General features: G+C 42.7%; 1 protein-coding gene across 2 annotated transcripts in view; it reads left to right on the forward strand.

The window, feature by feature from the left end:
• Positions 1-1422: 1422 nt before the first annotated feature.
• Positions 1423-26505, forward strand: part of LOC137426480 (rapamycin-insensitive companion of mTOR-like) — a 49685-nt gene continuing 24602 nt past the window's right edge. The window contains exons 1-5 of one of the 2 annotated variants that reach the window (XR_013621612.1): positions 1423-1614; positions 1909-1956; positions 2133-2230; positions 21086-21150; positions 26194-26281. Coding sequence is in view for 1 of the 2 variants with exons in the window: in XM_078769065.1 (XP_078625191.1) it covers positions 1566-1614; positions 1909-1956; positions 2133-2230; positions 21086-21150; positions 21458-21764 (567 nt within the window). In the remaining variant the exon portion in view is untranslated. Of the gene's footprint in view, positions 1615-1908; positions 1957-2132; positions 2231-21085; positions 21151-21457; positions 22805-26193; positions 26282-26505 lie in introns of those variants that run through there. The other variant, XM_078769065.1, reaches the window with a different exon arrangement.

A 26505-nucleotide genomic window follows, 5' to 3' on the forward strand; every position in this document is an offset into this window, starting at 1 on the left:
TCCTTAAGCCTCTTGTGACATTTATTGTATGTAGGTATTGGGGAGGACTGTCTGCTCTTCTCTTTTACCAAGTCTTACCAGGTACGGTACCTACTACACCTACCTACTACCAACTACCTAACCCACTGATGCCATCGTGATGGGTAAAATAGTGGCAAGAGGCTTTGGCTTCGCCGGCTCATTGCGGCTTTGCAGTCGGGTACTAGTAGCCGGCGAAGCCGGTGTTGTCAATGAACGCGTACGTATTATGTTGGTAAGCCAGATTTTGCTGGATCCCTTGGCTTGAGAATTTCGAAGCTTTGACGCACCAAATCGCTCAATGGAGGCCGCCATCTTGCGGATGCGGAAGTATGCATAACAAATTGAAAAAAGTTCAAGAGGAGTTTGTTTCACCCGTCTTTGTTTGATTCACAATCTTATGCACCTCTAATTTGTAATTACAATACTTTAAGACCAACCTCGTTATCTTCAACGAAAATCATCACCAAACACCGGAACCAATGAGATTCGAGCATTTGAAAAGCTTATTACGCGTTTCGGAGGGTGAAAACGGCGTCAAATATTCTAAAATTGACGAATAATTATTTTTTAGAAATCTCGCGGCCGTAGGGAATAGTTTTTCACGGCCGGAAATATCCGAAGTTGAGACGGAATTCACCGAATTAATCAAGAAGTAAATTTTTATCAATTTTAATCTCATCCAGAATGCAAATGGTGTCATTTTAGGTCTGAATTTGCGAAATTTTGTGAGCTGACCAATCAGCGATCAGCTTAGGTCAGCCAATCAGCGCCATCGACACGGTTTGATTAACGACTGTCACACATTGCCGTTGAAACGGCGCTATCGTCTGATCTGTCGGCACTGATCTTACTGCAAGCTAACTTCTTCTGGTGGAGGAAGCCGCAGTGCCCAGAGAGAACCAGTCCTGACAGCGACTGAAGTTAGAAGACTACACACATACTGTGAAAACGTATGTTAAGCCCAGTTAAAATTTCTTAAAATAGGCCCTAAGCTAGCACATCGTATAGTTACTTCCTTAAGCTTCTTGGGACATTTATTGTATGTAGGTATTGGGGAGGACTGTCTGCTCTTCTCTTTTACCAAGTCTTACCAGGTACGGTACCTACTACACCTACCTGCTACCAACTACCTAACCTATCGTGATGGGTAAAATAGTGGCAAGAGGCTTTGGCTTCGCCGGCTCATTGCAGCTTTGCAGTCGGGTACTAGTACGCATTGAATCAGTTGGTATTTAGAAGAATATATATGATATCCGGCAATACAAAAAACAACTTAACTAACCGAATGATCACCAGAAGCAAGTGAATGCTGTGGGAATCAAGCAAATGATCTCGTGAAATTCAAATCTCGCGAGAGTGCTGGTAATGGCAGCAAATGATCTTGTGAAATTCAAATCTCGCGAGAGTGCTGGTAATGGCACTGATCTGTATACAGATCAGTGGGTAATGGCAGCAAATGATCTTGTGAAATTCAAATCTCGCGAGAGTGCTGGTAATGGCAGCAAATGATCTTGTGAAATTCAAATCTCGCGAGAGTGTTGGCAATGGCGCTCAGCTTTAGCGGAAGGACGCTGCTGTCCAGCCGGCTCCGCGGTAATGCACACAACAATAATGCAAGTCAGCACAACAATACTAGACGTAATTAAACATAGCAATGACGTAATTTGTGTAATGTGGCATTCATCGTGACGTATCTATGATCAATCGCCTCAGTTAATGATATATGACGTCCCCGCGACGATCGAGACCTTTTAGCTCTTTTATAAGATGCACGTTCGGGGAAATGTTGCCTCCTGTACAACCACCACTCGCCTTGGTGGTGGTACGGAGGTCGGCATTCTCACCTGTCCCGCTATCCCTAACCGAAACCCCCTTTCCACCCGACAGGACGCAATGACAGCGGTGAAGAGTCGGTGCCCTTGGACCTAACCCGAGGTGGAGAACACGATCTGCTCGGGACCGAGCGCTCTGACACTTCACACCAGGAATAGAGGAGGGGGGCAGTGTTAGGGATGACATCCAAGTTGATGCGATGATAAACATTGCATGGATATGGGTAGATGCACAATGGCGGCGCTGGTTTGGTTTGTGATATTTTGTGTGTTCTGCAGATCCTGCAGCCAATCTCCGTGACATATTGCAGAATGTGGCCAAGCCGCTGGGTGTCTCCAACGCGCGCAAACTCGGTCACCTCAACAATCTGGCCAAGGTTAGGAATGTCAACAAGACTTAGTTATAACATGGCATGTTTGAGATTCATGCTAAATGAAGTAAAACTGGGTGTGGACTGAGTAATCGGACGTGTGTGTGTGTGTGTGTGTGTGTGTGTGTGTGTGTGTGTGTGTGTGTGTGTGTGTGTGTGTGTGTGTGTGTGTGTGTGTGTGTGTGTGTGTGTGTGTCATTGTGTCATTGTGTCATTGTGTCATTTTCACAATAGGGGCACAATAACGGTAAAGACAAAATGCAGAAATGAAGTTGCATTCACAGTATCTATTTGTGGTTCAAAAAAATCTATTTATGTCCAGGAGTGTTGCCTGTAATCAGCAGCGTTAGATTTGGGGTAGTTTGGCTGAAAAACAGTTTTTTTGTTTTACCGTTATTGCCCTAACGGTAAAGACGTAATGTTATAGTACTAACAGAGGATACACGGTAAAGACAATCCAGTTATAGGCTAAGGCCCGAGGTTGAACTCCATTATGTCCCTTGGTGGCACAATCATATTTCCACTGACCTGCTCCTCATGTCCCCGTGTGGCTCTATTGGGTAGTAGGACAATGTAGGTGGATCATTAGCTTCTCTGCACAACAAGATAGGCCCGCATAATCGCCATGGTAAAGGGTATGGAAATAGGCCGAGGAGTATGACGAGGTTCGGGCGCTTTGGTGCATTCCCATTTCCATGTCCGGGTATTTATTCCACAGAAAAAAATCGAAGTTTAAACGGAGGTTGAAATATCAACTAACCAGTTTCTTTATTACAATAGCCACATGAAAAAATACAGAAAATCCTGAACAAAATACAGAAAATCCTTAACGCTGAATAACTTCATCAGTGAAGAAAATTATCAAACTCTCTGGAATTCACGGATGTTGCATTGAATCGCAACCAGCTGCTCATTGTTGAGCTCGAATGGGGGTGGTCCCTCAAACTTCACTTTGGTCAGAATACATTTTTCTGACACCGACTCTATATCATCCCTTTTGGGCCAGTCATATCTGAATTTCACCCGATCCCCAACTCTCTCAAGGAATTTCATGGTTATGGCCTCACCGGCCCTTTCCATCATTCGACCTATATAGAAGGTTCCCTTGGACCTGATTGTGAAATACACAGCATAGTAACAGTATGCCTGCTCAATCAGCGGTTCCGCTTGTTGTTCACTCAATTTTGCCGCTCGCCAAGCTTTCCAATACATGTAGTCATCGCGATCCTCGGCAGACGAGGATTCAAGATCATCGACAACAATGTCATATTTTTCCTGCCAACGACGCTGAAACCGTTCTTTCTGCTCAAGTGACAATTTGCATTCTACTCACGCACTAAGGGAGGCCTTTGTATTTGGCCCTTGAACTGAAGATATCTCCACTTCCACAGGTGAGTGACACTGGCAGGAAATCTGACCATTAGACCTAGACCTAGACCTGAAATGTCCCTACCATTAACTTGGTGTCTTTACCGTTATCCCACGTTGTAACGGTAAAGATAACGGTAAAGACATAATTCATTCAGTGGGTCCAAGATGATGCGCCACTGCTACCATTTCACATCAAAATCCACCTCAATACCAATTACTAAGTCACTATTCAGTATATCTGCATTGTCTCCACACAATTAGCTTGTGAACTGGACTAACGGTAAAGACGGCGAATTTGTGAGACATTCTGAAATCATAAACTTCCCTGGCACTTTGCCAAACAGTCTGCTTTCTTCAACGTCGTTTTGGCTTCAAAATGGCTGCCGGAAGACCTCGTGTCCTTGGCGCAACAGCAGAGACTCCTATTATCCGCACAGGGAATTAGAAAATCACTTCTGTCCACAGTGGATAACGGTAAAGACATATGGTTTACCATACCTGGACCGTGACTATTCTTTTGACTGCAAATCACAGCAGGGCTTAAGGATGAGTTTACCATGAAGTCTTTCAGTTCAAGTAGTCCCATACGGATCTGGATTGGTATAGGCTCTCAGAATACACAGGAACACCACTAAATTTTGATTTCAAATTACAGTTTGCAGTTTGGACAGGATAACGGTGTGGACATTGAAAACACATTTTGAGTAGCTTATGTATTTAATTATGCAGGAAGGCTACCCAAACAATTTTTTTCCATTCAAGAAAATGGGTGGTTAATTGAATATGTCAATAAACAGCTTGTAACTGGTACTTAAATGGGCAAATTCACCGCGGACATTCTTTACCGTTAATTGTGCCCCTATCGTGAAAATGACCCGTATGTGGTGTGTGTGTGTCTGTGTGAATAAGAGAGAGAATTGTGAGGAACAGAAATGAAAAATCGAGATGTGTGTGTTGTTGATTGTTATCTCGTGTGTATGTGTGTGTGGGTGTGTGTACGCACACCACTAATTTAAGGTTCACATCTATCTATAATTCCAGTAATCTCTGTACGTTTGTACGTCTGTACGTCTGTTTGTCTGTGACCGCTGTTTCTCGACAACCACGGGTCCGATATACTTTTAACTTGCCAGGTATATTGCTGGGGACCCGAGGATGTGCCTTTTCAAGGTTTCATATTAATCGGACAATTACTTACCGAGCTATGTCCAAAAAACGATTCAACCAATCAGAGAGCAGCGAACGATCGCGTGTGCCGAACGTGGAGGACACACTCTGCCTCGGATGGCACATTTGAGAGCGTATTCATTTATTTCACGTTTGCAAACTATGTTGGCGTTAAACTATGTTTTAAAACTAATAAAACCGAATTTGCGATTCATTCGCTTTCCTGCGCGTTTGTGCACGCGATGGCGATTTCTTTACCAAACTCCGGAAGCCGTTCGCTTTGGACCAAACCATTGCATGTAAATAGAGGGGGGGGATTGTCACCGTACTCGCAAGCCGTTCGCTTTGGACCAAACCATTTCATGTAAATAGAGGGGGGGGATATAATTTTAGATATAGATATAGTACGGGCAATGCCCTAGTATACATAATTACAAGAGCAGCTGGTGAATGTTTTGTTGTGAAGTCACTCACAAACAAAACAAATTGGCATTCCACTGAAGTAGTAGGAACTTTAACTTGTCAGGGATCTTGTTATAAATGAGCAGAGGAATAAATCACTGCAGTGGCGGTGCAATCTCGTAGATACAGGTGAAAGAGCACTGATGGTGCCAACATCGAAAAAGTGTCACAGTGGGTACAGTCAAATGATCCCGACGGATTCATCGGTGTGTAAAATGGTGCAGTAGAAATTCGGACTCGTGAAGGGAGACATATCCTGCCACTCTCTTCAAGTCCTCTGCAAGATTGAGTGTGTGCTCCGTGGCTGTTCAATGAGCCAAATATGAAAGCGGGATTTGACTACTCCCCTCTTGATTGCTCGATCTCATATCCCCAATCATTACCACTGTCCTCCAAACTTTCTTCTCTACCTCAATCGTATTGCTGTGGCTCTCTCACTATTCTGTCCTCTCCAACTCTAAATTCTCCTTCCACAATCCCTCCAATTGTTGCCGGTGGATTTCTGAAATTGTCTCTCCCCATGATCCACTCTCAGTTCCTCTTTTGAACCGACCAACCAATCAGACAGGCTGGCTGAAGCAACGACTAGTTTGCACCAGCAAATAAGGAGCGGACATGCAAGTGCGTATTCAAATGTCCAGACCACCACCAGACTGGCACTTAGCAAAGATGGTGGGGAAAATATAGCATTGACTTTGACTTCCCAAAAAGGTACTTCCTGTTTAGGGTTTGCACGAGGTTTTAAAAGTTCCTTTGGCAGAGCACGACAAGTGCTTTTTTGTTGTGTTGTGTGTTTGTTATCGTGATTTGTGTCATGCGGTGTTGTATTTTGTATCTTATAAAGGTTGCAGTTGTGTTTGTAGCAAATTATTGGGTACATGCATTCGTTTTATTGGAAGAGGCATACTAGGCTGGTGCTCCAAGCCTAGCGGTTAAGTCCGTTGGGGATATGGTTAGTGTCAGGGAACTTTGTTGTGACCTTTTTTGGACACATCTCAGCCAAAACTCAATGAGACTCATGAAAACTCACTCAGTTTAAATATAGATTTATTAAACTCTTGCAACGAATATTTACACGAAAATATAGTTAAACTTTAAAATAAAACACATGACGTGACGTCGCGCGTCTTCCTTCTGCTCTCTCTCCTGCTTCTTCCGATGACCAGTTCAGTTTCTTCTCGGAGCATGGTGGTTAAATAGATCTTTGCTCCTTTCATCTCACTCCAGTGGAATGCCGAAGTCACTTTAACGCCAGCCTTCCCGGCGCCATTCGGACATCTGGAACAATTAACTCTTATCCACAATCTGAGCCAAGTGAGCACTCTACCTCTACTCGCAGTGTCCGAGGTCACAAGGTTAATCCCCAGATGGCCGACCGCTTGCTCCAAGCTCCCGGCACCCCCTCCTTGCATGACTTGAGAATCCTTTACATTGCAGTACAATCCAACCACCCTGACAAATATGACTTATATATTTATCTATACTCCCACAATCCCTCATTTTTTATTTTTGTTTATATTAACCATTAATCTAAACATCAACTTATTAAATATTCAAACCACAAACTTGGTAATCCAATTTTTTCATAAGGCATACACCGTCATCCTGGAAGAATCTGATCACAAAACATTTATTTATTCATTGACTCTTTCCATATTAATAATGCAATTCATTTGCATAAAGCATACAACCTTTCACCTTCACCACAACGATTTCAATTCACCATTTTAAAATAATAAAGCATCTGCAACATTTGGCAATACATTTTGCTTCAAAACAAATATTGACTTTTTGTTTGAAAAGAAGAGAAGAGGCTGATCACTTGCTTGACATTCAAGTATGAAACATTTTCTTCTGGTGTCTTCATAGCACCTACACTATTTTGCGTAGGATTTTCCACTGTTGTGATAGCTGGGCGGAGTCATTAACTGACCCTGCTCTGCATGTATCATCCTTGCCACTCTTGCTGTGAGCCATAGTAGATTTGAACAAGGCCTTCGTCCAGTTGTAGTCGACTTGCCTCCTCACTCATCATGAGTATGGAGCAAGTGTTGATGTGATGTTGGTTGACCAGCAAGATGTGGAACAGAGATGCCAGATGCATCCGCAACGATGTTGGGCCCATGGTGTTCAAGTTGTCCATGGTCCATACCAGGAGCCTCCAGCAGAATCATGCACAGCTGTTGTGGAGGAAAAGCACATCCGTCCACTTACAGCTCCACGCTGGCTCTCCAGATGTTGGTAGAGTAATGACACACGTCACCGCATTCAGTAGAAGTTGCAGGCAAGATGTCGTCATCCGCAATTGCTGACTTGATGAAGGTTCGAGGCATTCGAACAAAAGTAAGTGATCGCCTTTCTTCCATATGTTGCAGTGTGATCCAGGCAAATGGTCACAAAAATTCCTTTGGTGAAGGTAAGCATCCATCTCCAATTTTACAAAGGAGAATGTCTTCATCATTCTTTGAGAAGGAGGGTGTATGCCAAGATTAACTTAATTTTTAGCCACAAATTTTCTTTCTCGAACTTCTTCCCAATTCCGTTATCACTCCATTTGAGATGTGATCTGGTCTTATCCTTTACTCAGCCACATCTAAATCTGCTCCCCACACACACTGAGTCATCTTAACATGAAATCACCATAATCATGTATATTATAACAGCTTCACATTTGACAATTTATTGTTTTCCTCAAAACATTCAAAAGGTTATATTCATTTCTGTTGTTCCTCTTACACGAATAATATCCAATTCAGGTATGTATTTTACTACTAAACTAAGAATAGCATTTAAAGTTGCTTTCAAATCAATATAGTTTGAAAATTAAACTCATGCAGTTATTTTAACACTACTTGAAGAAAATAGATGCATTAATAAATGAATGTATATGATTAAAATCACAAACAGGAATGTCTAATTCCCAACAAATTATGCTAACAAACTATGCATAATGTATCATTATCATAGTCCTCCCTAATGTTTTTTTTTTTTTTTTCCCAGAACTTGTGGTGATATGAGTTCACTGATCTTGTAAAACTGACACAATTCATAACATTTTCATTATGCCATTATCTTAACTCTACTGTGCTCATCTACAACATTACTTGATTCAATCTTTTAATCTCGGTATTATTCATATCATCATAAACATCTTCCTATGTTGGGTCCACATTTGTTTCTATTCTTATCAACCTCCTATGGTTTATCAATTTGTTCCAAAATACTGCAACCAGAAGTTTTAACCAAAGCTCGACCAAACTATTCCCAATTTGAACTCAAAATACTAGTGAAACAATGATTCGAAGAATTAACTTCAAGGGGTCAACAAATTCATTTTATAAACAGATCTAATTTTCCCCATCCAATAGTTTTCCTTACCAGCTGTCATATTGCAACACTTTAATAAACCTTCGAAAAATGTCTCCCAAATCAATAAATTCCCTTTTTACTTCCCAAATACTCATCTGTAACTTACGTATTTAATTACAATTTTCTCCCAATTTGTTTGGCCTAAATGGCTGCAAAAGTGGCTGCCAACACAACAACAACACAACAACATGCATTTTAAGGCCATTTTCCCTGCAAGAGCGGGGGTTAGCCTTGCGGTCCCCATGACAATCTTCTCCATTTTGCCCTATTTTCTGCATCTCTCCTTGTTAACCCCCTTGCCCGCATGTCTTCTTCCACCGTCTTTAGCCAAGTCTTTCTCGGTCTTCCCCGTCCTCTACTTCCGTCTACATTCATTTCCATCACTCTTCTCAACCAGTCACTTTCATCCTTCCTCAACACATGACCAAACCATCTCAACCTGTTCCTCTTCACAGCATCAATCACAGGCTCTATTCCCATCATCTTTCGCAATTCATCATTTGTCTTCCTCTCTCTCAGCGACACTCCGCACATCCACCGAACCATTCGCATTTCCACCCTTTCCAGCCTTCGTTGCTGCTCTACATTCATGACCCATGTCTCGTTCCCATAAATCATAACACTTCTCACACATGCAGCATACACCTTTCCCTTCAGCTTCAATGACACCCCCCTCCTCATCAGCACGCCACTCAGTTCCCGAAACTTCTTCCATGCACATCTCACTCTAGCAACCGTTGCCGAGTCTGATCCACCTTCTCCATTCAGCATGTCTCCGAGATAGCAAAATGTTTTCACACCTTCAAGCTTCACGCCGTCTCCAAGATCCAACTCAACATTTCCTCCATCTGCAGCTCCCTCTGTGCACACCTTACATTTGAATGTAGCTGCCACACTGGTTAATGACCCTCTTAGACCACTACATTTTTGATGAACCCACTCAGCGCACATTGTACATTGAATGGAGTTCACTCGGACACCCTTCCTGCACACAGCACATGGCCACTTCCCAGTTCTTTCCACCTCACCACATGCTTTACCACTTGCCATCACCTTCGTCTTTCCTATATTCACCTTCAGACCTTTTGTCTCCATACTTTCCTTCCACTTGTTCACCTTTTCCTTCAGGCCATCCATACTTTCCGCAATCAACACCAGATCATCTGCATACAACAACTCCCATGGTAAACCCTCCTTTACGGTCTGAGCCAGCACCTCCATCACAGCTACAAATAGTAGTGGACTTAGTACCGACCCCTGATGCACTCCCACCTTCACCTCAAACTCACCACTGTTCCCGTCCTTCGTCCTTACAGCTGTGCGCGCTCTTTTGTACATTGCCATCACAACTCTGATCAACCATTCCTCCACTTCTAACTTCCTCAATGCCCATGTCAATACTTTGCGTGGAACCCTATCGAATGCTTTCTCCAGATCAACAAACCCAAGAAACAACTTCTTCCTCTTCTCCATGTACTTCTCCTGCAACTGCCTCACAATAAAGAGCGCGTCTGTCGTTCCTCTTCCTGGCATAAATCCAAACTGCATTTCGTCGATCTTCACCTTCTTCCTTATCCTCCTCTCCAACACCCTTTCCAATTCCTTCATTCCATGCTCCAATAACTTTATCGCTCGGTACGAGCCACACTCCAGAGGGTCACCTTTCCCCTTGTATAGAGGCTGCCAACACGCAGTACCTTTTTTTTTTATCTACCAAGCAAGTATTCCTCCACATAAGACCTCTACCAAACTTTAAAAATCTGGGATTTCTGATTATATGGATGCACACTCTCAGGACATTTCAGGCTGCTGTTAACAATCCACTACGATAAATTAATTCCTTTACCCACAATTAAATTACGTATTCAAATTGAGGATGTTAACCCTGTCACATTCATTTATATGTTTTGGATCTATTTTTCAACCGCTGTAAGGAAGAACAATAGCTCTTATAAGTCTTTGTAATATCTCACTTAATTTACCCAGCATCTAAGAATTATTTACTATCCATTCTCCTTCTGTTAACCAGTGACTTTGTTTGAACTCCAAAACTTAATTTGATGAATCCCATGTGTACAGCTACCACTTATTGAAACCCCTACTTTTCTCGAAAATATCCAAGTAAGTGTTTTTTCCAAGTCCAAGTAAGTAATCCAACCCCCTTAACTGTTGCTCATCCATTTCTATGCAACTAGTGAGTACTACTGACACCAGTATGCCAATATAGGTGTGCCAGATTAACAAATGTGTTGCAGGTACACGTAACATCGCGTTCTGAGGTTAAATAACGTAACAGCGCGTTCATGTCTGCCCCTTGGTTTAAGATTCACAATGCATTCCGTTTAAAAAAACCCACAATAGTTCAATTCAGCAAGATTTTCTTTACTATTTTCCCATATCATATACGCCTAATACACATCCATACATACAGCACAATTTATATGCTGATAGAATTCAAGTTAATTTTTTATATATATCAAAAATTCCATGAGCAGAGTACTCTGGTAAATCAGTGTAAGACCTCTTCCAAATTTGGCTAATTTTGTACTCCCACATTTTTAAAATTAAGCTCGTATCCATAAATAGCTTTTATTCTCATATAAATTCTATCAAAAATGGCATCCCAAGATTACTCACATTTATTCTTTACTATTAATTAATGGCTGCTCATAACTCAGCACATCAAATCTTTATATTCCATCTCCCTTGACAAAAGAGATAATTTTCGTCATCAAATTATATTTCGATTTTATTTTATGGATTCTCTGGATATTCGATCCCATCCACATGAAACTATCTATGTCAAGACAAGCACATTGTTGGTTTCAACAATCTTGTAAGATTAACACACAAAAAACAAAAACACAAACATTGTTACCCAAAAAAAATTAAACTCATGCATGATGTATATTTATTTACATTGGAACCATTATGTGCAGATCAAGATGGGTGTCAATTTTATTTCTATTTCATAAAATTTGTCCTTTAATTTTAGAAACGCTAACGCACAAATAGAAAAAAAAGTTTATTCTTAGAAAACCCCCATAATGTCACATTGAAATTACCCTTTCAGTTCCCACAATAATTTATCCGAATTTGACAACACACCCATTTACATGTCAGTCAACCACTGACCTATCAATCATGCAAAACAATAGTCTGAAATTCCCACCTGATCATCATGTGACTCTTGTCACTTGGTTCCCCCAAAAAAATTTTAATTTTGCAAAGCAATCATTCCAAACTTTGTAAATTGAAAAATTGTTTTGCCAAAAATGCTCCCCAATACCACATTTTTAATTGGCAAATATGAGACAAAGAATTAACTCAAAAAAAAAAAATCCTGTATATATGTATCGTGTGTCCGACCGTGCACACAGCATCGGTCCGTGTATTTGCCTCGCGCGCGCGCGTTACTGTGCGTGGAGCAGCTCGCTCGGGTTAGCAGTCCATTGAGGTGCAAAACCATATTTACCGATGCAAAGCGAGTTCGTGCCACAAAGGGAATTTATGTCATAAAATCGAACCAGCCGATTTTAGCGCTTGTTTTTTTTTTGTTTTTTTTGTTTTTCCCTCCCACTCAATGACTTGCCGCGGCGCTCCAGCACACTTTGCAAGCACTCGCGAACGCTACCTCTCGCAGCGGATGTCTATCGCATGTAATTAAGTACACAGCAAAAGTACACATTTACAGAAAATCGTAAAAATTGCATATAATAATCGCTATTTATCGAAAAAAGTCCCTCATTATCGCTAAAAAATCGTAAACCCTCGGATATCCGTTTTTAAAAATCGCTTTTTGTTGATGTCGGTGACCATCCGTCTGTCTGCTCGTTCTATTGTTATAACCAATCGAAATAACGGATCTCAACCATTATATTTAACGGGAAATCGACATAATTAGGAATCGTGAACCAACGAAACGAGCAGATATTGGACGCAGGACATCCATCGCAGGACGTTAACTGGAATCAATCGTGAGATATATACAAAATACACAAAAATACAAAAAAAAATACACAAAAATAAACAAAAAAATACACAAAAATAAACAACAAAATACACAAGGTCGACCATATTGCACAATATTACCCCATTTCAGTTTACATGACAGGGACGAGCACAGCACCCTTTCTCTAATGACCAACGCGGTCTATTAGTGGTTCTTTGGACTTGTGGAATTTACCGAGAGGAAAAAAAAAAAATTGACAAAATTTTTTGTCATGATACCATTTCTGAAATGTTCCGGGGCTTTCCGCACACCTTGAAGAGGTATACCTTGTGGTGTTGCCCACCTACCACATAGCACATAGACAAAAACTGAAAAGAATTGTCATGATTAGATGACAGGGACGAGCACAGCACCCTTTCTCTAACGACCAACGCGGTCTATTAGTGGTTCTTTGGACACGTGGAATTTACCGAGAAAAAAATTTGGAAAAAATTAATTTTTTTTGTTGTAAATTTGGGAAGAACTAAGCAGGTTCGCATCGTACTGTACAGATGACAAAAGACGGATGTTTACCTTACAGCTGGGTCTTGTACACCTGTGTCTTGTATACTTGCACAGTCGATCTCCGTACTGGGGACCACATTTCTAATAAATATTAACAATAATTGATCTTAATAAATATTTCTAAGGTACGGGTAAGCACTGGTACCTTTGATCTTGTTTTTCCCTATGAAATGAATCAAACTATCTTCAAATGAACTCAAAAATAAAAATGAAATCAAAATCAAACTCAAAAAATGAAAAAAATGAAAACAAAAATGAAATCAAAATGAAAACAAAAATGAAAAAAAATGAAAACAAAAATGAAATTAAAAATGAAAACAAAAATGAAATCAAAATCAAAAATCATCTTCCTCTAAAAAATCTAGTTTATTATCACAATCTTCTGATTTCAATTTAAGTATGTCAATGCTCCTTTTTTAAGAATTCACTTTTAAACCAATTAAAAGACAACATGCATTATTTTTTATTTTTTATTTTTTTTTGTATACTGAATCGAGGCTCGTGAAAGAGCTGACATTTACTTCACAAACAAACCAACCAGACAAACAAAATATATAAAAAGAGGGAGCGGAAGACAAGAGAAGGGGAAGCACACAAACACTTGAGAGCACACAACATTTAAGAGCAGGGAGATGTGTGGGAGAGAGAGGGCTTGGGGGGAGGTGGCGTGGGAAGGGGGGGGGGGGGGTGGGAGAAGTATAAAACACAAGGACACCAAGGACTTCCAGGACAGAAGTTGGTATTTAAAAAAAGTGGATTTGGGGTGAAATTAGCGGGGATAGAAAAGATCAAGGTTTTGGATGGGGGAAGATAAGAGACGGTGGTGAACAGTTGTTTTAAAGACCTGGAGGGTGGAGTGGGATTGAAGAGAGTGAGGGAGTTTGTTCCAGAGGTGGGAGAAAAGAGGAATGAAGGAGTGAAGGTGAGTAGAGAGTCTTGATTTTGGCAGTTTAACCATAAGAGGGTTGCAGGCAGATCTTGTGCGACCTGTAGGAATATTTGCGGGACAGAGCCCAGAGAGAGCTGGGGGGGGGGGGGGCAAGGCCAGAGAGGAGTCGGTAGAATACGGAAAGACCACCAACCTGCCTGCGGTGAGTGAGTGAGAGGCCCTTGGAGTTAGCTTCATCGTGGGAGATTCCAATGATTCTGAATGCTTTGGTTTCAACAGCGTGAAGACGAGCTAGGTGTGAGGCAGGATCACCAGCCCAGAGGGAGAGCAGTTTTCCATTGAGCTGCGGATGAAAGCCTTGTATGTGGTGAGGAGCTCAGGTGTGCCAAGGAAGGACTTCGCACGACGGAGGATGCCCATTTGGCGACTGGCTTTGGAGGCCAGATTTGAAATGTGGTTTTCCCAGGAAAGATCATGGCAGATAGTGAGACCCAAAAGCTTGAGTGACAGAACTTCTTGGAGAGGATTATTCAGAAAGTGGATGGGAGGGTTGTCCAGTCAGTCTTTTCGGAGAGACATCGTAAGAGTGTGAGATTTGTCAGGATTGAAAGACATAAATCCTTTTTAATAATCCCCTTTCATAATCCCTTTTCCCATAATCCCTTTTCCAATTTGGTCCACCTTCAATTTTGAAAACTAACTCAAAAGTTCGGCCAAAAGGTCTAACCGATGAAAAAGTATTTGTCCACTCTAATCCATTTCCCTATCAAATCTTACAAAGGAGCCTGTAAGAGAATGGTAAATCACAAGCTCTATCAAAGGAACAATAATATGTTGTTCCAAACCCACAACTACCAAAAAAACATCAGGCAAAAAAAGTCCTAATAAAATTCAACAGAACACCATTTAGCTCAATCCAGCCCGATTCCTCATTTCACAAGCAGGAAACACAATGCCGCTTCTTGGGGGCCCTCCAAGGAGCGAAAATATGCTTCCCACTCATCCTATTACCTCCATCAAAAAAGAGGACCTTACATTTAAGTCCGTATGCTTGTCTGTCTGCACAGAACAATTTTGATTTTCTCTACATTCGTTGATATGAATGACAAAAAACTTCCATCACAGGTGGAACATCACCTGTGCAAGTGTGTAAAACCATAATCATGTCATTGATGACATGATGTAGGCATCATAATTGTTTTAACACAACAATCTTAAAATCACTGAGAAAAAATCCTGGCCAAAATCCACAATCCTGATTGCTGTGTCAATGGTAATATTACTTACATAACATCTCATGGCAAGGGGCAATGCCACCTCATGCTATGCCCAATGAATGAATGAATGAATGAATGAATGATTCCACACCCGATGATTCAGGGAAAACGATAACGTTTACCTGCAGGACATATCTCCACCCAGGCAAGACCTACCTCAATCATTCAACAAAACCCCAAAATACCTGTATAACCTGTAAAACCTGTATAATGCTAATCTGAACCACACCCTACCATATACATTGTTCACAAACTACCCACCAGCCTTTTTGGTGGGGTGGGGGCGTGGGGGATGGAGAAAGATGGATGATGAAAGGGATAAATTGCATCTAGCACCAATCCATGTTCAATGGGGGAGGAAGTCATGATTTATATGCATCACATAGATTCATACATCAACAAACCAAATCATTTAGACAAAGCATTCAAAACCAAATCATTCAAATTTCAAATTTTCATGTTCAGAATCTGAATAAATTTTCAAAGCATGGATTCAAAACATTTTTTTAATTTTATTTAGCCAGCACCTCAATTTGTCAGCTCTTGTATGAGCCTCAACCCAAATACTGAAGCACATGGTCATTCAAACACATGCATCCTGACCACGAGGGGCCACAAGCAACTGTTATGAGGCCACAGCTAAGGCCTGCCATTTTTACACTGAAAAAAGGTAAAAAGTCAAACATTTGAACAGCCTTGGACGTGCACCTTGACCCCATGGCCAAGGCACAACGTCAACAAGGCTGTCCCAATAACAATACACATGCGCCTCAACCCCAAGGCTGAAGCACATGGTCATTCAAACACATGCATCATGCCCCCAAAGGGCCACAATGCATGGTCATACAATTGGGACCACTCCTCTTAATAGGAGTAAGACCCCTTGATCCACTGATAGGGAATTTACTCCTGTCAGGTAACCAATGGCAACTCATCTTTTAAGATTAAGCCGCCATGGGTTTTAATACGAGTATAAAAACACTGCCTTTTATCTGCATAAGACCACCTCACTTTAGCGGGTCGTATTTCAGTATAGCTCAAATCTATATACGTTCGAAAGAGGACATTAGATTCTGTATCACAAGGTCATCTGCTTGTGACAATGCTAAATGTTGCAATGCGTTTTTTTTTTACGGCCAAATCCACGAAAATCGACCCCATCGCATGAAAATGACGATGTCACACACATGCGATGTCCATTTCCACCTACACGCATGCGCACTTGTGACTTCTATCAAAAGAAACGCGTACTTTTTTATTCCATTTTAACCCATCATAAATACTACTTGATGAAGGCAATTCATATCTTCTTCAATTTATTCCGACATCAATCACAATCCCAACATTAATTTAAGCGTCCATAAAATAATTTCGTGGTAAAAAATGCGATCGCCACTTCCGGGTTAATTTTTTTCAACTTATACACCGCCCTTTTATCTGTATCGGGAAAGTCAATAAACGTGTACTGCAATTGATTGCAGTCTATTGATATACCTTACACGAAAGAAACATTTGCGCTGCTTCTCAAAATGGTGCTCGCGTACACTTTAACCAGCGAAGCGATGTAACATGTTGCGCATTCCGCCCGTGCGTACTGTGTACCAGTACATGTACATTTGAGCACGTGCATGAACCGTGTGTTGTGCCTCGCGCGCTCAACGTTCACGGCGATGAGAGCGCTGTGTCCATTGGCTGTCTATCACAGCGTGTACGTAATCAGTCGGCATTCGCCAATCGCCACCTATCCCCGTACGTACACCGCACGGAATTATATACGGAGAGCAGTAGATAATGTGTCGCTTCTTTGAAAGCACGTTTTACAAATTTCATGCAACCGATATGAATCACAGCATTTTATGATGCTGTTACGAGTACCCGACTGCAAAGCCGCAATGAACCGGCGAAGCCAAAGCCTCTTGCCATTATTTTACCCATCACTGTGGCATCAGTAGGTTAGGTAGTTGGGAGTAGGTAGGTGTAGTAGGTACCGAACCTAGTTCAAAATGACACCATTTGCATTCTGGATGAGATTAAAATTTATAAAATTTCCTTCTTGATTAATTTGGTGAATTCCGTCTCAACTTCAGATATTTCCGGCCGTGAAAAACTATGTCCTACGGCCGCGAGATTTCTTTTAAAAATTCTTCGTCAATTTTAGAATATTTGACGCCGTTTTCAGCCTCCGAAACGCGTAATAAGCTTTTTGAAGTATTTTTTCAAATGCTCTAATCTCATTGGTTCCGGTGTTTGGTGATGAATTTCGTTCAAGATAACCAGGGCCCATGTGGGCCCGGGGAACGAGGTTGGTCTTAAAGTATTTTAATTACAAATTAGAGGTGCATAAGATGGTGAATCAAAAAAATACGGGTGAAACAAACTCCTATTGAACTTTTTTAAGCAGAGGTTCGTGCAACATGGTCTGAAAAATCGATCGATACTTCAAAAAATAATAAAAATTAATAAAATACGTTGACGGGATTCGAACCTATGGCCATTAGGTCAAGGTAAACAAAAATAATTTTGCAAGGCAATGTCAAGATTTGGCAACTGAACAATGGAACTGGGTACTCTGGTCTGATGAATCGAAGTTTGAACTTTTTAGATTGAAGAGCCACCAGTTTATCTGCCGAAGACACGGAGCGTGTTACGACACGCAATGTTTGCCTGCTGTTAAACAAGGGGGAGGCTCTGTGACTGTCTGGGGTTGTATCTCAGCTTCTGGTGCAGTAAAGCTAGTTAAAATTAATAAAACGCCAACAAATGAGAAGTACAAGCAGATACTGCAGCACCCAGCACCATGCACTTCCGAGTGGAAATCGTTTAATCCGGAGAGGATTCAATCTCCAACAAGATGATGATGCAAAACACACTTCCAATAAAGTAAAACAGTATTTGGAGAACAAGGTCACAGCTGGTGTGCTACAGGTGTTAGAATGGCCACCCCAGAGTCCGGACATGCGTCCAATCAAGGCCATATGGGATTACCCAGAACAGAGAAAAAGAAGAACCCAACTAACCTTACAAAACTGTGGAATGTACTACAAGAGATATTTGGTGTAATATTCCTGTAAGAGTGCTTCAGTCGTATAAAGGAATCATGGGTAAAACAGTGATGGCATTTATTAAGGGAATGGATGTACACAAAAAGTATTGACTGATACTATAACATGATAGTTCTTGTTATTACTACTCCTCGCACGCGAAGCAAAAAGCCGGGGTAAGCAATTGGTTGACTTCTATCTGTCTGTCATTCCGTCTGTCCATGTGTCCACAAACGTCAGTTTATGATCGAGGAACAACTTGATTTTAATTAACAAGGGATGACGAGGAAACTAGCTAGACACAGGAGGAGATCGGGGGCCAAGATCAAGAACATATCACACCGTTTGTCATCTCATTATCTTATCCTTATTTCCTGATAACCTCACTCTCCATCACCCTTTTTCCTAATGTGGAAGTACAGATAAATATATGTCATATTTGTTAGGGTGGTTGGATTGTACTGCAATGTAAAGGATTCTCAAGTCATGCAAGGAGGGGGTGCCGGGAGCTTGGAGCAAGCGGTCGGCCATCTGGGGATTAACCTTGTGACCTCGGACAATGTGAGTAGAGGTAGAGTGCTGACTTGGCTCAAATTGTGGACCAGAGTTAATTGTTCCAGATGTCCGAATGGCGCCGGGAAGACTGGCGTTAAAGTAACTTTGGCATTCCACTGGAGCGAGATGAAAGGAGCAAATATCTATTTAACCACCATGCTCCGAGAAGAAACTGAACTGGTCATCGGAAGAAGCAGGAGAGAGAGCAGAAGGAAGACGCGCGACGTCACGTCATGTGTTTTATTCTAAAGTATAACTATATTTTCGTGTAAATATTCGTTGCAAGAGTTTTAAAAATCTATATTTAAACTGAGTGAGTTTTCATGAGTCTCATTGAGTTTTGGCTGAGATGTATCCAAAAAAGGTCACAACAAAGTTGACAAATGGTGGCCTTGGTTGCAACACTGGATGAGGTTGGCCTGTCGTATTCGCTTCGAAAACGTCCGATTTTTCAAGGTATGGAGCATTTTTCTGTGTGTTATTTTGCCAACCTCAGAAAGTGTCTGCAAAAACTGAACCTAGTGTGACTAAAGTTGGACGCAAGGAACACATATTTAGAGCGATTATTTGCGATTTCTTTTAGCGAAATGTTATCTTGCAGCGATTTGCGTACATAATTTGTGAACGAAAGTTTGGTGAGAGGCTTCTCTTTATAATCAGAACGATTGTTTTGGGAGACGGGAGTGCGGACGTGCAGGCAGATTATGACGAGACACGAGCCGCTGGGATAGCGAGGCGAATGTCTAGCCGGTGCAAAGTGCGCACGGCCGAACGCGACACAGGGCTCATGGGTTCTAATGTTCGCTCACCCGAGAGCGTGCAGCGCGCAAGCGGTTGTGCCTGATGCATGATTAACCACATTGTACGCGCATGGTATGTGCGGGCTGCACAAATCAATGCGGGCAGTACGAATTAGCACAGGTAACGCACGTACATAGTGTTTGTATGCGAACATGATTTTGCATTTCAGCGATTAAGAATGGAGTTAAATGTGCGCTTTGGCGCATAAATTGCGGTGAGAGAGACAGCTGCATTTCATTGGTGGAGCCCTGAGCTCCACGGTTCTTTTAATGAGCGAGCGAGCGAACGATAATAAGGAACTCATTTTAATTGACGAGATAATGAAAAAAGAGGCACGTGTCATCATGTCGCGTGGAGAAGCGCGTGTGATCATGCCGCTCAGGTGATTCTGTGGTTCCATGCAGGGGACTGTTGCTTCTTCCATGTGGCAGACAGCGAATGAACACCTGGGCTCAAAATGGATTAACTCGCGCAGTTTTTGAAAAATATCTGTTTGTTTCGTGCTTTTCGTGCTTTGTGCTGCATGACATCTTGCGTCTTGAGCGCATTCGTACGAAGATTTGGGTAAGCCGTTTAGCGAAGGATCACATGACTTGGCACGTAAGCCCGCTCACGATCGACACGCTACGATTGGCACATAGACGCTGAGCGCACGATGCACACGTGCACGGCACGTACGGGTGAAGCGCACGTGAATCATCGCTCCGCAGTCCGCCGTCTGATGCGCGCACAATTTTTACCTTATTCTCTGGTGTCAGATGTGGTTTCTTTGCTGCAACTCTGCCATGGAGACCCGCTACAATCAGCCTTGTGTGCACAGTGCTTGATGACATGATAATGTTCAGGCCTGCTCCCATTTCATTTGTCAGCTACTCACTTGATTTCCCCTCCTTAATGCTACTTCAAGTACTTACCTTGCCTTGGGGAAGTTCCTCTGGGTCTTGCTGGCCTTTTCTCGTCTTGTACCGATTCAGTTTCTTTCAGGCGTTGCAAAGTGTATTTACATAATATGCACACACACACAAGTACCATACTCGGTGGCATAATAGTTAGAGCGTCTGCTCTTGGCCTCGGAGGTTGGTGGTTCAAACTCTGGCCGAGACATCCAAAATACTTTTTAAATGGTACGTGCTGCTTCCTTGCTTGACACTCGGCATTTAAAAAAGATAGAGCACGGACAAACAACCATATGTTGGCGATCATAGTGTAGGCTTGATGGGCCTAATGGCCTCTTCCTGCATTGAAGTTGCTTGTAACAGAACTCATGATTACTGTTATTCGATTATTTTTTAACATAGTAAACCATTATACTGCGGAAGCCTTCCTCCATGAGGTGTACCAACAAATACAATTCAATAAAAGAACATTAAAAGTCATTTTAATCAGTCATTTAACTTGTTCTCTTTTCCACAGTTGTTGAGCAGCGTTGGACTTTCAGAAGAGGTTCTGGGTCTCAGCTTGAAACAGATCCTTCTTTGGTAACCAATCATTGCATTCACACTTGATATGTGAGAAATATTTTTGGCTCGGGGGTAAAATCATGCTTGACCGTCCATTCCATGTAATTTAAACCTTTCACAGGTCTGAAATAGAGCGTGATACTCGGTTTACTTGGCTTTTCCGGGAGGGAATTATGCCTGAACTGAACACACACTGTTTAAATTAAATCACATTTATCTATTTCAAAAAAGAAGCCAAGAAGCTCACTATAATTATGATCTTATCTACACCACCCCTCTTCTTTTCCCGCCATTCTTTACTTTGCGTCCTCTTTTCTGTATCTAGTGTTCGTGTTGCTCTGCTAAATGAGGCCAAGGAGGTGCGTGCTGCAGGGCTTCGGGCTGTCCGACACCTACTGGCATTCCCAGCAACCTTACCCTACCTGCTTCAGCTCCGGCTCGACTATCTGATAGCCAAGTTCTCACTTTTTATAAGCCGATTGATTGTTCCTCGGTTTGGATTGACCTTGGAGGTTTTGAAAAGAGTGCTGTACGCCATGCCTATAGCTGTTTGGACAACTGGTGGAAGGGATATGATTACTGGCTTAAATATCGGGGTCAGAGTTGGGGTGAGATGGATGCATATTCAATGAGCAAATGACCTCTGAAAATGTGTTGAAAGTTTTTTTTTTGACTACTCTTATCTGCAGTCATTTACTGCGTTTTATTCTCAGAATGGATTTTTACAATGAAAAGGTGTAAAATCATCTTGCTTCAGTTACTCTAGAGACGTTGGTTGCCACTATTGTGACTTGCACGAGAGATCGGGCCAAAAACGATGTAGCACGATACGATATTTCCAAAAGTTGTGGATGGGCTATGACAAAACTTGATGGATGATTTGGGTAGGTGACAAGAACAAGCCGATTAGATTTTGATTTAGGTCCGAATCCAGATCCGGCCTATCAGTGCGATACAAAGCGTAAACTGTTCAGCCTGGCGGAGGTATGCGCTCTACCGAGTGCCTTTCGAGTTTGACCTGCGATATCTTTCCTTCCTTCTTACTTGTCTAAAAACGCAAGAATAAAAGGCTTTGAGTTATCTGCTGAAAAGGGTCACAAGGTGTTGACCTTTCAGACTTTAAATTTTTGTCGGCGCAAAATAAAAAGGGTAAAGTCCTCTTTTGCTTCCTTCTAATGATGTCCCCTCTGGGCTGGTGCCTCTGCCTCATATCTTGCTCAGCTCTGACGCTGTGGAAACCAAGGCCTTCAAGATTATTGGATTCTCCTGCAATGAAGTTGAGTCTATGGGCCTATCACTTAGCCATCACAGACAGGTCAGTGGTCTCTCTGTCTTCTACTGCTTCCTTTCTGGTCTTGTACCCTCCGCTTTTTCCTTGCTTTGTCCCCCTCAGGTTTCTGCAGGGCTCACGCGGTCCACCATCAATCCCCTTCTGGTGAAACTACCTAAATAGAGGATCACTGCTCACCTCCACTCATTTGTTCCCCTTTTTCCCACCTGCTGAATCAACTTCCACATCCTCTTCAATCTCATTCTCCCCTCCAGATCTTCACAACAGCTGTTCACCACCATCTCAGATCGTCCCCAATCCAAAAACATGACCCTTTCTATCCCCGTTAATCCCACCAAATTTCAATGTGTTAGCTCTTACACGAGCTTTGATTCTGTATCCAAAAAATAAATCCCTCCTCCTTCCAATTTTCCAGTTTTCCCTCCTTGGAGTTTCCTTCGGTAACCATCTTGCCGGTTCCTATGAAATGTCTATAGGTGGGTGGAAAAGCTTGGAGTAGGTAGACAAAGTGTGTGTGATAAACAACGTCTTGGGAGTCCATGGGAGGCCGTGTCTTCATAGAACATTATCCTAATGTACAAACCTATCGAAAATTATGGACATGTCAACTACCAATGAAATTGGCTTCTGCCATGGTACCATACATGCGATTGTCGATAACCAACTCAACCTTTGAAAGGAATCATGCAGGCAGGTGTCTCACAGATGCTGATATGGCCCAGCATTTGGAAACCAATACTGCCTTACTCCCAACTCTTTCATAATGAAGACGACGACTTCCTGCCTCGTATTGTGACTGGAGACAAGATTGGATGTTCCAACACAAACCATGATTAAAGAAACAAAGGATGGAGTGGACATTCCACATATCCTGTGAGGAAGACTTTTAAGGTCCAGTGGTCTGTTGGCAAAATCATGCTGATGGTGGTCTGGGGTATGAACGGTCCCCTTTTGATTTCATTTAAAGAACAGACTGTGACCAGTGCAATGTACAGCTCAACTACTTGTGAAGCGAGATTCACAGATGTGATCGCGGTCTCTTGTCCCAGGGTGTGCTTCTGCAACAGGATAATTCCAGACCTCACACCACCTGTATGGCAGCTAGCACATCACCAAATGTAACTTGGAGGTTATCCCTCACCCTCCGTACGCACTTTGCTCCATCCAACTACTGCCCGTTTGGGCCCATTAAAGAGGCCTTACATGGCGAGTACTTATTGTGGCACGAGGATGTCAAGAAGTTTGTCAAGAGTGTGGCTACACAGCAACCCTACATAGTTACATTCTACAGGCATCAGGAAGCTCACATTGAGATGGGATATGCATCTCAATCCTTGGGGATTATGTTGAAAAAAATCCTGCAGCAGTAGATATTGTTACGGTTCTGAGAGTGTAAATATAACATCATTAAAGGTTAACGGTTTGCCCCCATAGTTCGTCCACAAGCAACAGGTAGGCCCCTTAGAACATTAGTTATGTTATAGTATGTGTAAGAGTAGGCCATTTCCCTAGTGACATCTGCGTTGTGTAACGAAATAATAAGCTTAGGTCCCGTTAATTTTGCGGCCACCCTCCAATCTACCTCGTTGGGCAGCATCCATCCCATGCCCTGATTCGGCTAATCCACCTCGTTTGCCAGCAGCGTTCGCTGCCCTTGGGTTTTCGCTCGAAACCAGCCAAATGCCACGAGGTAGGCCTGGAAAGGGGGAGGAGCGCGAGGACGAGGTGTGGCCGCATCAAGCAGCACGTCAGAAGGCGGTGACGGTAAGGGCAACCACCAACCAGGGCTCGGTGGGCATGGCTTAAGAGGGCGTGGTAAGGGCGCATCTAGCAAGTGCTGGAAGGTTCGCTGAAAAGGCTATATAAGCTGTAGGTGTAGTTGCTGCATGTGGATGTGTATGTGTCGGGCAGGAGGGGGGGGGCATGGGGGACCCAGCCACGTGACCCAGGGCACCTGAGAAATATATTGTTGCGGAGATGAGGACTGTATATTTTTTGATTGTGTGCTGTATTATTATTATTATTGTTTAGTCTGCGCCCCCCTACCTCCGGAGCTGTGTAAAGGTGAAAGGGCATCCCATAATTAGTCCACAAGCATACACGTCAGCCAAATAATAGAATACCTCTGTTTGATAGTTATCTCTTATTATGTGTTTTTAGAGTAAGGCTGTGTCTCCCATTAATTGAAATACTCCATTGCACCAGTGAAAGAGATAGATTCCCTTCATTCCCACTCCCAACACTTCCATTCCCCCCTTTTCGTCAATTGCAATTCGCATTGCCAACTGCATGTTGGGCGGTTTTCCCTTCATCCGCCATTGACCACGAGGCAGGGTTGGGGAAGAAAGGCGGGTCCCCACCTCGTCAGAGAGGGGAGAAGTGAGCCAGCCCCACTCGACCAACCATGAACAAGGGGTTTGGCTTGAGAGGGCGGGGAGAGAACGTTTGGGGGAGGTTCGCAAAGGTTGAGGGGCGGGGCCTATATAACCCACGGCGGGGGTGTTCCCACGAGAGATGCACTTTGAGTTGAGACAAGGAGGGACGAAAAAGAGCTGGGTCATCAGAGCAAGAGCGCGTAAGGAGGAGAGAACCCGTCACGCCAGACCCCCCCACCAGCGCATCGGCTCCACCAAGCAGCTCCGACCCGTGATCCCGCGCACACGACAGGCCCGGTGGCATCAGCGGCCGTCGAGGTCCAGCCCGACGTCCCGTGCGGGATCAAGCTCCAGCCAGCTCCGTGCCGCCCCCCCCCCCCCCCCCCCTCCAGCCACACACCTCCTTCCAGCAATCCACTCTGCAATTCCCCGCGTGAGTCAGTGTCTTTGTTTGTTCTGTCCTGGGAATAAGTTAAGTCTGTAGGTAAGCTAGTATTTGCACTGTGTCACCTGCGTCTTATGTGTTGTAAATAAACCTTGATTGCTCCTTTTTTTTGCTTGTGTAAATAATAAATCCCATTACTCGTCTGTACGTCTTCTCGTTTTATTCCTTTTCCTCTTTGCATTCGTCGTTTTAGTCTTTTCCCTCATTGAGCAGCTGCGGTGCGATCCGGCCAACGTTTGGGCGGGATCGTGTTCTAATCGGGGAGTAACTGTTCGGACGCGGTAATACCAACCGCTCGGTAAAATAACATCTTTAAGCCGCGTCTGTAACAATATATATATAATTGTCTTTCTTTGCTTGCTTCAAAAAAGCTAGATTCAATGCAAAACATGTTGTCCCACGGCTCGGTCAGATCCAGCCTTGGAGACGTTTTTCAACATCTTCCAAAGGGAGAAAATTATGGGAATAGTTGCCATTTAATTCTTGTTTTGCTTTCAGTTAACCTCGAGCAGAGTATGAGTTAATATGTTTCCTTTGATTTGTATGTGCCTGGCTCAATATGTTTTACTGCCAAATGTAACACAAGGGATCTTGTTTATGAGAACGCATCCCTGGGCCTTGTAAGCCCAGCTTGTTTGGAAGAAGAGCTTGAGAAATATCTTACTTTCACACACATCTGTGCCTTCAAACTCAGCCCTCTCTTGTCTGAGGTCATTACTTCAGTGGATAATTGTTTAGGCTTTGTTCGATTATATAAGAGATCTTGTTTCAGAGTTTTTTCAGTGCGGCTCGGACTTGCACTGTCTTGTGTGACAAGGCTCTGCGATTTCAGGACGTGCTCCACAATTGTGTTTGCCCGATTATTAAACCACACTTGCTGCTTCAAAGGTGCCTCTTCTTGAGTTCCAGGGAGGAATCCCATCATATGTGCCCCTGCTGGCCCACCTTAGCTGACCGTATCGAGGTTGAAGGGCTGAAACGGGATGATGCTGAGGACCTCGACTGAGGACCCGGTCAGTGCGGCACACTTGTGACCAGGTGTGTTTTGAACTTTTATATAAATAAATAAATATATATATATATATATATATATATATATATATATAAATATATATATATATTGTTGTGGATATGAGAATTGTTTTTTTTATTGTTTTATTGTGGACCCTCCTTCCTCCAGTTGTTGTGTATAAAGGTCAAAGGGCGTCCCGTAGTTAGGTCATATACAATCACGTTTAGCCAATCATAGATTCCCTGCTTGT

Source organism: Myxine glutinosa, unplaced genomic scaffold, assembly GCF_964187855.1.
Source record: "Myxine glutinosa unplaced genomic scaffold, kmMyxGlut1.1 SCAFFOLD_1036, whole genome shotgun sequence".
In the NCBI taxonomy this organism is placed as follows: Eukaryota; Metazoa; Chordata; class Myxini; order Myxiniformes; family Myxinidae; genus Myxine; species Myxine glutinosa.